We start from the raw sequence: 11,419 nt of genomic DNA, 5'->3' as shown, positions 1-11,419 counted from the left end.
TCTCTTGGACCCACGAACCTCGAACCTCGCTCTGATACCACTTGTTGGGAAAAAACAACACCCACGCGCAGCAACCACACACAAAATAACAAGCTCAAATCAAGAATAAGAAAACACAAATATATTTGGTTCAGCCCAACTCAAAATGGCCTACTCCAAATCTAATCCACTATCAAATAAATCTTTACAATTGTGAGACTTTTAGAATGAGAAAAGTCTCCTAAAACTCCTTACTCAAAACTTAACCCCAAACCCAATTACTCCCTTTAAGAGCCTACTCACTTAGCTATTCTCTTGGTGTCTAACTCTCTGGGATTACTAAACTAAAACCAAAACATCTTATTTATAGAGGTGAAACCCTTTATACCTTTACTAAACTCCCGATGTAGGATACAAGACAAACTCAAACTCACTTAACTTTCGATGTGGGATTCTGAGATTCAAGGCAAATCCCAACAATTTCCCCCTCCCTCTTAGAAAGAAATTATAGAAGAGCAAGAGGAAACTAGCCTGGAAAAACACTGTCAATGCAGACCCAATTTTCTGCTTTTCAAGACGATTAAGTTGATTGAACAAGTCGTCAATTTAGGATGTTACACTCAGCCAACTGTACCTAATGGTGAAAGAGGTGACAGGTACCCCATGCATCATCACATTTTGCTTCCTCCACAGCCTAGGTTTTGGCTTGCTTTCGAGCTTCGATTACTCGAAGCGAGTTCACGGCCATGCAGGTTACAGGACTTGCATATCATGAAGTATTCAACCCAGGTTCTGAGAAGAAACCAATTGGAAAGAAATGGTGAGTTTGGGATTATGATGATGCAAAAAAAACCACTGAATGATTCTGCCTAGGAAAGGGATGGTTGCAGACAGAAAGCACACAGCTCATCAGCTATAAATCATCAACCTGAAAGGATGACTTTGTTTTACCTGTTTTTTTGGTCAGTATCTGAAGCTATTCCTTGCTTGAACAAGTCAAAGTTATATAGTTGATGGTGCTGGTGCAGCAATCTTGTATGCATGATATCGATGAAAATCGTAACTTATGAGTGAAGTAAATAATTTAGCCTGCACCTTTTCTTCCTGCATGAAGTCCAGATGAGTCAAGCACAATAAAACAAATGCAGCAATAGAAATTGTTGAGGATAATGGCTGTTTCATGAAGGAACACAATCTTCAATATATTTTTCTGTATCTTTCCATAAAAGCTGTCAATGTAGTTTGGAATAGCAATATGTCATCTCTACTGATGTCTTCACCAGAACATAAATGGAAAGCGAAAAAATATCATTTCTGAAAATGATTATAAAGGCAGTTGTATCACTGTGGCCTATATATAGACTCGATGTAATCTTGAATCTAAAATTATATTTTATACAAATGTCAAAATATATCAATGTAATCTCAAGGAAAAAGAAAATCACACTGGATGGTATAATCCTGAATTTTTAAAAACATCATGCTTTAAGCAGAGCATCTGATCTGAATCAGTCCGTAAGATATCGATAAAGTTGCATTTTAACTATAAAGTTGCTTGTTTTAAGATAACTGAAGTGGAAAAATGATGGGGTAGGAGAGATTTGCTAGCATATAGTTTTGTAATTTCGAAAACAACATAACTGGAAGTAGAAAAGTTGGTATCTGAAGCTTTAGAGTAGAGAAATATGTAAATAACTAGAAATAACCATACATGCAGACATACTTGATTCACGAACATCAACAGCACACAAAGCAGTTTCACATGTTATGGATGAAGATGTCAGCTAGTATTTTGACAGTTTTTCACACAATGAGCAAAACGAAATTATATCAAAGACAGTTCCAACATATGATTTCGCCACCACTAACTTGTTAGTTTTAGCTCAAGCCAAACAACTGCTCATTTCAGCAGCCAGCATTGCTGACCCTCAAATAAATCTATATCGTTTTATTTGTGCAAATTTTCAAACTGCCTTCTGAGAAAGTTCTTGTTAACGGTTAAATGCAAAAGCAACATTGACGCAGCAAAACTAATACTGAACAGATGACATAAAAAGCTCACCTTTGTCCAGCATTTTTGCCCTGAAAAGCAGCGGATTTGGCGAGTTGATGTATGACATCGAAGTTATTTTGGCTCATTGCCTCTTTATCAAATATAGCATCCGATAAAACAACTGATATTGCTCCCTGACCAATATAATCCCCTACTGAATCTGTATAAAGTTTAAAAAAATGTTATTCAGATGCTAGAGAAAAAGCTATAAAAAAATTTCATCCACAATGCCATGCTTCAGGTACGTCAAGAGTATATTTGAAAATGGGAAGATGCTTGAAATTACTCTCGCATAACATGCTTGCCAAAAATCCTGACCTATTGTTATGCCTTGGGAAGCAACCATTGGGATGTGAGAGAAAGGCTTCATAATTGCTGATATGTATTGCACACCACCTAATGCGGAAACAGGATAAACCTGTTTAACCATATAAAGGCAGAAAACGTCACAAGGCATGTTTAGGTCTGTGACCTTTTTTTCTGAATCCACAATACATATCCTAAACTCATAGAATCCTTTAGTAATGTTAGAGGAAACATAAACTGAGAACAATTCAATTCAATATTGAAGATGTGCACTATGCTGTATATAGGTAATCTTTCACATGAGCAATGAGAATATATGCATACATGTATGTGTGTATCTATATATATATATATATATATATGTATGTATGTATGTATGTGTGTGTGTGTATATATATATGTATGTATGTATATGTATATATATATATATATGTGTGTGTGTGTGTGTGTATGGATGTGTGTATGTGTGTGTGTATGTCTGTATTTACCACTGAACCTACAAATATCACATAAAGGCTCAACAATCAGAGGACAGCAACTTTTGGCAAAACAGATATTATGGTTATGTCTGTATTATGGTTATGAACAAAAAGAGTCATCAGTGGCTCAATCTATTAATCTTTTCACCATTTTTTTCCTTTGATGTACTGAAATTATCAGCTTTTCAGAAGCTTGAAACTATGATCATAAATATCTAAAGTTCCAAATAAATTCTCAAATAACATAAGGAGTGTTTGTATGAATCAGATTTTGACCCCTGTTGACAGTTCATTTCAATTGAATTTTCCTTTAAATAATTGAATTTTAGCATCACGTGATAGGAGTATAACAGCAAATAGAAGCAATGGTACATATCAAGCCACATTAAGAATGAACCAGTATTATCATGGTGTGGCCGCCCATGCATGTGTTCAAGTTACAAATACCTTGCATTGGATGCCAACAAGTCCTTCAATCAATTTCCACATGACTAAATGTTAGCATAAATCAACTAGACGACTTACCTTGACAATCTTGGCACCAGCATTATACGCAGAGAATATCTGAAAAATAACAGTTCAACACATTTAGTGCCCCCAATAAATACATACGTACTTATGCCAGATCTAGGCTTCTTACTACACGGGGGATGTTTTGATTTCTGCTTATCATTTACATGAGTTACACATGCATATTTGTGTGTGTGTGTGTCTGTGTGTGAATTCGTGCTTACATGTGTCACATAAATGCTTAAATCTGAAAAAGGATGTTAGAAAACGAAATAAAGGAATTTTAGGTGAAAAAAGAGTTTCACCAAAACTGTAAGCCTAAAAAAGTGAAGCAAAAAGAGTTTTCTTACTTCTGTTGGCGTCATTACTCCAGGTATGTATAAAATATCAGCATCTTGAACATCAACTATAATGTCCTGATAATGTGTAAGAAGGTTTAGCACATTAAAAAAATCGGAGTGTTTGAAACATGTAATTTTTATGTATAGTTAGGCCAAGCTTCAAAATGCAAGCAACGCAACAAATGGCGAAGAAGTATTCAAGAAAAAGGAGAAAAAATGAAAGAAAAGACAGAAAAGGATTTACGAATCAATATCTGCAATATTAGAAGATGGACAGAAATAGAGATACAATCTCAGAATTGTCAGCATATACCTTCACCATAGCAGGACTCATAAGAAACTTGGCTCCGGCATTTATAGCAGTTTTGGCATCCTCAGCATTTAAAACAGTCCCAACCTGCTTTCAAGTGATTTAAAATTAGTTCTGGAAAATTTCTCTAGATTGACAATAGCATGTCTTCTAAACTATCTTAGGAATAGGTTTGCCCTTAAGTAGCTACACCAGATTTAGGAACTACATAGCTTTCTGCCTGTATTACTAATCAATGTATTGAATAGCACTGAAAAGGCAACAACCAGTAGCTTTGTGCCGATGAACCTCTCAGAAAGGCTATACTTTCTCAATCACATTTGGTACTCAAGGGTACATATTCATATAAGTTTCTGCTTTACAGATACACTAACAGTCAACAGATAGATCTAACATGAGTTTTCATAACTAATATGCAACATTCTATGTTTCCAACACTGAAAAAAAGGTGCATGAATCTAAGAGTAACTAGTGAGATCATTACACCAAAGGCCTTGGTAGGATACTCCTTAACCAGAGTCTGCAAGACCTGAGCAGAAAAGAGAAACAAGGCTATAAATTCTCAATCCAAAAAGGAAATTTTGGGCAGAAAAATAAGAAAGATTGGATCTTTGAACAACCTCAAACACACCCGGAGTAGACCTCACAATCTCCAGCTGTAAATCAGGAGAAGAAACTTTTAGAAGTCCATTGATAGTAAAGCCATAACTAGATTCAATTTCAAGACAAGTGCTATAGGGAAACTTCATTCTAGGCAACATATATGCAGTAACCACTTCAATGCACAAGACCAACATCGTGATTTTATAGTTAGAAATTTTGGGATAAACAAGACTTTTTCTAATACAAAATGTAAACAGAAAGAAATATACAATCAAGAATATAGATTTGACAATTTTAAACACGACATTGAAAACTGATAGAAAAAAAAAATGATACGATTTAAAATTTTAACAAAAATTTTCGTGTTTTACACTTGTTTGACGCGACACAAACACATACACAGACACAAATTTCCAGGTGTACATGGATGTAAACTAAAATAATATCTTTAACAAAATATAGAAGAAAACTGCTCACAGACTGAAAAGAAAAGGAACAATAAATACAGTGTGATTGCAGGTAAATTGAAGGAGATTATTGTTAAAAATTCAAAGACTTACAACTGCAATGCCACCATTTACAGCAGCACGAGCAGCTTCCATCGCCTGCTCAGCACTATATATATAAAAATGGTAAAAGCGAGCTCTCAGTCACAGAACCCAAAGAAAATAAAGAAACCCATAATCCCAAATATGAAAATAAAAGCAATATCTAGTTACCGACTTGCCCAAGAGAAAAAGTAAAAGAGTGAGTAGTAGTTGCCTGTTGGCACGAAGGCAGGCAATGACAGCAGAGTCTTGAATGAGAGAAAAAGTATGGTTGTGAGAAGAGGCAGAGGAAGAGGAACATGGCTTGAAACGAGGAGAAGGCAATGGAGAACTACTACCACTCCAAGAAAATGGCCATTGAGGTTGAATTCCAGAAACACAGGGCAAAGTGCATGCGAAAACCATATCCACTTGAGATAGATGCAGAACAGAGTTACCTCGGTTTGGGTTCGGGGCTAGAGAAGGCAAAAACACCCGAACCCGTCGGGTTTCGACTCGACCCGATTTTTTAGGGTCGGTTTTTTTTTTTAAAAAAAATCGGATATCGGATCGGTAAAAAAATTTTCGAGTTCGAGTCGGTATCGGATTTTAGGCAAACTCGACCTGATATATATAAAAAAATTTATTTTTTAATTTTATATTTAAATTTATATATTTTTATATATATTTAATTTTATATTTATATTTAAAATAATATTTTATTAATTTCGGATCGAATCAAATCGAATTTAATTTTATATAATGTCGAATTGAATACGAGTTCGAATATTATATATCTAAAATTAAATTGAATTCGAGACGAGTAAAAATCCGTCCCGACCCAATCTGCTGCCGTCACTATTCGGTGTTGACTCTTTTAAACTAACATGTCCTGTAAAATTATTTCATATATTGGTTAGTGGGGTTTTTTTAATAAAGTAATATATGTTTCAGTTTTTCAAAATTATTTTTTAAAGCTTTCGTATATGTATTTTCGGTAAGTTAACTTACTAAAAATGCATATGAAATTTTTTTTTAAATGTTACATTTAGATTTCAGAAAAAATATCATTTGAAAAAAAATATATCTTACAAAAATTTTTAAATTTTCAAATATACAAATCTAAAAACTTTTAAAAAAATTTTCAATATATAAATTCAAAAAAAATTTTAAAATTCTTTTTGAATTTGTAAATCCTAAAACTTAAAAATGAATGAGGTATTAAGAGAAAAGGAAAAAATAATTAAATAATTTTACTTAAAAATAATTTTAAAATATAAAAATAAAAAATGATGATGTAAATAAAATCTCAAAAAGAAAAGAAAGAGGCACGTTTTCTTTGTTACTTGAGACAACCTTGCCTTTGTTAACTGTAAAGACCAAGCTGGATAATATGAGCTAATTTTAGCACTTGAATCGAGTATCTCTATTGATACGTGTAGATGTGCAAACGAGCAAGCCTGGGTATGTTCATTAAGTTTAGATTTTTTCGAGTTTAAATTGTTTTAGATTTGGATATTTTGAGTTTAAATTTGTCTATTTTTATTATCATTTTATATTTATATTTATATTTTTTTTAATTTAAATTATTACTAATTTAAGCGTAAATTTAATAATTTAAAATATGATACAATAACACAATACAAATACGATATGAATATATGACACAAAAATAACGTAACTTAAAATTTTAACAATAATTATTTTTAAGTTTAACAAAATTAAAAAAATATATTTTATATTTTCATATCCACATGAATTATAATATATAATTTTTATATAAAATATGATATAAATATATAAATTTTAATATTTTACACGACACAAATACATGAATCATCAAGTTTTATTTTTAAAAGTATTTAGTCACTGTTTGCAGAATCACAGACACACTATTAACATTTTTTTTTTTAAAGTTAAAAAAAAAACATTCATTTTCACTAAAAATTATTTTTCTTCAAAAACGTTAAAAATAAAAATAAAAATACAAGCTAAAAGTAAACAACGTCTTTCTAAGCTCAATTTTCTTTTTAAATTTTTTAACTGATAATGAATATTTTTAATTTTTATATCATAATTTTTTAATCAAAATAATTACATAAAATATTTGTATAATTCATAATGTTATTTATAAAGTTTTAAAATATTTTAAAAAAATTAACATTTATCCGAAAAATTTTATGGTTGAACCTAGACTTTAGATTTTAGGGAAAAAAAAACCTAATATAAATTCAAACTATTATATATCCAATTTGATTGAAATAAATATGATTATTATAAGTATAAGATATCAATCAATAAAATGGATTAGACAAGCAAACTTTTGCTTGTATTCTAAAATCTCAGGGCAAGCCGCCGAGATGGGAAGGTTGAAGTAGGTTTATTAACTTAATTTTGCTTTCAACCAATATTTTCAAAGAAGAAAGTGATTAGATTATCATAAAAAGTAATTAATTCTACTTGTTTTTTGAATTACGATTATACAAACTATTGACTTTGAACAAAAATTGACAATTCATGTATTTATATTACATAAAATATTGATAATTCATGTATTTTATTGTAAAAAATATTATTAATACATGCTAAAATTCATATCAATATAAAAAATATATATAATGCATTTTTTTATGTTTTAACTCAATTTATATATAATTTTTATTAAAATTTTAACCCACACTACTTTTATTTTTTTTATGTTATATCATCGTATCATAATTTAAATTATCAAATCTTGAAAATTTTAAAAATCTCAACATACTTTAATTGACATAAGGGGGGAAAACATTAGAAGAGAAAATGTGATAAAAAATAGTAAGAAGTAAAAATTGTTAGGCAAAAAGCTTTAAATCAATTGACCATTCACACTAGCAAAAGCAAAATTAAATGATCAATCAATCATATGAAAAATAATAATTTAACATAATTCAGCTTAATCGACTTACGTCTATTGATAAAAAAAAATCTATTAGTTGTAAAAAATTACATCAAAATAAATCAATCTTACTCATAATTAATATCCATAGATTTTCTCATTTTTCTCTAGTCTTATGAAATATTCTCAACTTAAATAAATATATACATATGTGTATTCTTGCACCATATATATGTAGACTCTCTCATTTAAATATATATACTCATAAGACGTAAATTTTTTGTAATCTTATGATATGTTTATACCATAAAACCGTAACTCTTTTACATTGAAAGAGAAAATATGATAAAAAAAATGGTGAGAAGTAAAAATTGTTAGGCAAAAAGCTTAAAATCAATTGAACATTCACACTAGCAGAAACAAAATCAAACAATCAATCAATTATACAAAAGATAATAATTTAATATGATTCAGCTTAATCGACCTAAGTCCATAGATAAAAAAAATTTACTAGTTGTAGAGAATTACATCAAAATAAATCAATTTTACTCACAATTAATATCTATAGATGTTCTCTTTTTTTTCTAGTTTTATAAAATATTCTCAACTTAAACAAATATATACCCATGTGCATTCATGCATCATATATACATAGACTCTTTCATTTAAATATTCATACTTATTAGAAGTAAATTTTCAGTAATCTTATGAGGTATCTATATCATAAAACCGTAATTCTTTTACATTTTTTTTATATCTAATCCTATAAAAATTTTACCTATTTATAAGTATACAAACTTATCTATCAAAATTTTCTTTTATTTAAAAATTTTTTTTCTGTAAATTTTTTTATCCATCTAGTAATATCAAACCAATATTAAACAAATTAGTTACGAAATTTGAGTCTTTCCGTCGAAAACAATTAAAACCATAAGAATGAAGGCAAAATTCTAAGCTGCTGATAATAAAGAATTTTAGAGTACAAAGCTAGCATGCATATTGATCCAAATTAACACACACTTTGCATTGATTAATTCAACGTGAAGTTAGTTACCGGCCTGCCTTTTAATCTCATTAGACTATTCACAATAGTTTTAGGGCCTCTTTATATGCATAATTCTTCTCGCCACGCATGCAAAGCATAAGATATACCTAAAAGACAGCTGTGAGAAATCCCTTAATTTCTACAAAAATTATTTTGTTTAATTTGTATTCAATTCAATTCCACAGTTGGATTGGATAAGTAAGAACCTGAAATCTGTATCTGAAGCACTTTCCTGTTCTTCCTCAAAATCTGCATTTATAAATATCCAATCTCTCTGAAACTTCTCATTCATCAATCAGCTCATTAACACCATTGCTTCAGTGTCAACTTCATTAAGTCAATTTTTTGAATCGAGCTTTACTCAATACATCTTCCCTTTAAGCCAGTTCAATCAGATTTATTTACATCGAACCTAACAAATTCATAAAAAATTACATTTTCACTGCCTAAATTTTCTCCTTTTAAGTACATCATTGTCTCAAATTTTCTCTAGAGCACAAAAATATTGAAAATGTTGAAGCTTTCCAGTCCTCTTCAGGGAATTATTCTGGTTCTCTTTGTCGTGTTAGGCATAAATTCAACATCAGCAACAAGAAACTATAATGTGCAGAACTTTGGGGCTAAACCGAATGGTCGAACAGACTCCACCAAGGCCTTCCTCATGGCATGGAATGCAGCCTGTGGCTCAGCTGACTCAACCCTCATAAATGTATCAAAAGGGCGGTATTTGCTTGGTTCTATAGCTTTTAAAGGCCAATGCAAAAGCCCTTAAATTACTATAAAAATTGATGGCATCATGGTGGCTCCTGCAGATTATCGAGTACTAGGCAAATCTGGCAATTGGCTTAGCTTTGAAGGCGTCAGCCACGTTTCTATCACTTGTGGTGCACCAACTGTCCTTCCGGAGCCACGATTTCAATCATTTTTTTAATACATATTTTTTTATATTTGAGATAGTCATGATTTAAATTTGATGAATTAAAGGGTATTTTAGCGTTATTATTACAATTGGAAAAAAAAATTGAATTGAGAAAATTGTGTTTAAAAATTATGATAAAAAATAATTTAAAAATTTTAAGTATTTGTATTATTATAAAAAAATTAAGTAATTAAAATGTTTAAAAATAAATATTAAAAATATAGGGATAATATAACGATTTTCTATTTCAAAAACACTTTTTCACTACAAAAGGATAAGACTTTTGTTTTGATTTACAAACCAGATTTTTAAACTGAAACCATATTTTTTTAGTTGTTTAACATTGAGAGTGGTCTAAAGCAGCTTTTGAAAAATTTAGGTATGTGAATTCTTGTTTTCCTATCCTTTTATTTTATTTTTAATATAAATAAAATATAAAAATTATTATATTATAATTCGTATTGATACATCGAACATAAAACATATTAATTGATTTTTTGTCCAATCCATGTTAATTTTATATTTCTTTATATTGTATTACGTTTAAAATTAATAAATCTACAAAATTCTCTTTGCTTGTTCTACACAAAAAAATCTCATTACTTGTTTCAATTTTTGAACATTAATTCCAAATTTTTAGATTAAAATAATTTGACCATTGTATATGAAAACATTTTTTATTTTTTTTTTCTAAAGATTGTAGGTATCAAGAATAAAAATTAAAGATATTGCATATAAAAGTGTTCGAGGAACATCATCATCAACGGTAGCTATAAATTTTGATTGCAGTGCCAAGAATCAATGCAAGGGAATGAGATTGGAAAATGCGAATTTCACATCTTGAACAAAGCTGCTCAATCGTCTTGTAGAATTGCTGTTGGCAAAGCGTCTGAAGTTGTCCCGAAGAGTAAGTGGCAAATTACGCGGCCATTGTTGGACGTAAATTATATATTGTTTCAGATATTCTGATCATATTTATTGATTGATTTATAAAATCCTAAATTAAGGAATGCGTTCGTGACACATCTTTGGACGTCTGCAATTTTTTTAATTCAGAAAATGCGACTTTCTTTGTAAAAAAATTATATAATGCAATCTTCCCTCTTAATCCAACATGTAGAATTTTTTTTTTTTAATTGATATTATCAGATTTGAATCCTAATCACTAAAATTAAGAGTTCATTTTTTTAAAAAAAAATATAAATTTAAATATTTTATATAAAAATTATGTTATGAATAACTCTTAAATCATAATAAAATATTTGATTTGATAATTAAATTTTAAAAATTTTTAATGTGATTCGTAAAATATGAATCTATTAACAAATACGATATTATTTATCTATCACATATCATCATTTGATACTAACCACGTTAAAAATGAAAAACAATTAATTAACAAATTTTTAATTCAAATACCAAATTAAAATTTTTTAAAATTTAAATATTATATTAAATATTTTATTATAATT

General features: G+C 29.6%; 2 protein-coding genes across 3 annotated transcripts; one reads left to right on the top strand and one right to left on the bottom strand.

Moving 5' to 3' along the window:
* Positions 1–506: 506 nt before the first annotated feature.
* LOC111296962 (uncharacterized) lies at positions 507–5,552 on the bottom strand. 2 transcript variants are annotated; one of them, XM_022891467.2, is made up of 11 exons: positions 5,344–5,552; positions 5,142–5,196; positions 4,599–4,634; positions 4,463–4,507; positions 3,982–4,065; positions 3,678–3,743; positions 3,343–3,381; positions 2,351–2,450; positions 2,042–2,192; positions 931–1,083; positions 507–771 (listed from the first exon to the last, which is right to left on the bottom strand). In XM_022891467.2, the coding sequence occupies exons 1-10, from the start codon at positions 5,532–5,534 to the stop codon at positions 1,044–1,046; spliced, it is 807 nt and encodes a 268-aa protein (XP_022747202.2). In that variant the 5' UTR covers positions 5,535–5,552; the 3' UTR covers positions 507–771; positions 931–1,043. The 2 variants fall into 2 exon arrangements, with proteins under 2 accessions (XP_022747202.2, XP_089597312.1); XM_089741186.1 differs by having other exon boundaries at positions 636–771; positions 4,463–4,498; positions 5,344–5,546.
* Positions 5,553–9,539: 3,987 nt separating this feature from the next.
* LOC111297756 (putative polygalacturonase At2g43860) lies at positions 9,540–10,916 on the top strand. The gene is made up of 3 exons (XM_089741809.1): positions 9,540–9,762; positions 9,841–9,923; positions 10,737–10,916. Exons 1-3 carry the CDS (start codon positions 9,540–9,542, stop codon positions 10,914–10,916), a joined length of 486 nt encoding a protein of 161 aa, XP_089597935.1.
* Positions 10,917–11,419: the final 503 nt, after the last annotated feature.

The sequence above is a fragment of the Durio zibethinus genome, chromosome 12 (assembly GCF_047325235.1).
Source record: "Durio zibethinus cultivar Kanyao isolate XHJ-2024 chromosome 12, ASM4732523v1, whole genome shotgun sequence".
NCBI lineage: Eukaryota > Viridiplantae > Streptophyta > Magnoliopsida > Malvales > Malvaceae > Durio > Durio zibethinus.
The sequence above is the reverse complement of the archived record's forward strand: the minus strand, read 5'-3'. Positions and strand labels throughout refer to the sequence as shown.

What these genes read in the sequence shown, in the direction of transcription:
- LOC111296962 (XM_022891467.2), bottom strand. Translation starts at nt 5,534, where the DNA reads ATGGTTTTCGCATGCACTTTGCCCTGTGTTTCTGGAATTCAACCTCAA. An exon ending in CTGGTGCCAAGATTGTCAAG is followed by an intron (nt 2,451 to 3,342) that starts GTAAGTCGTCTA and finishes ATGGTTAAACAG; the next exon opens with GTTTATCCTGTTTCCGCATT. An exon ending in GGCAAAAATGCTGGACAAAG is followed by an intron (nt 1,084 to 2,041) that starts GTGAGCTTTTTA and finishes GACTTCATGCAG; the next exon opens with GAAGAAAAGGTGCAGGCTAA.
- LOC111297756 (XM_089741809.1), top strand. Translation starts at nt 9,540, where the DNA reads ATGTTGAAGCTTTCCAGTCCTCTTCAGGGAATTATTCTGGTTCTCTTT. An exon ending in AAAAGGGCGGTATTTGCTTG is followed by an intron (nt 9,763 to 9,840) that starts GTTCTATAGCTT and finishes TGGCTCCTGCAG; the next exon opens with ATTATCGAGTACTAGGCAAA. An exon ending in TCACTTGTGGTGCACCAACT is followed by an intron (nt 9,924 to 10,736) that starts GTCCTTCCGGAG and finishes TTTTGATTGCAG; the next exon opens with TGCCAAGAATCAATGCAAGG.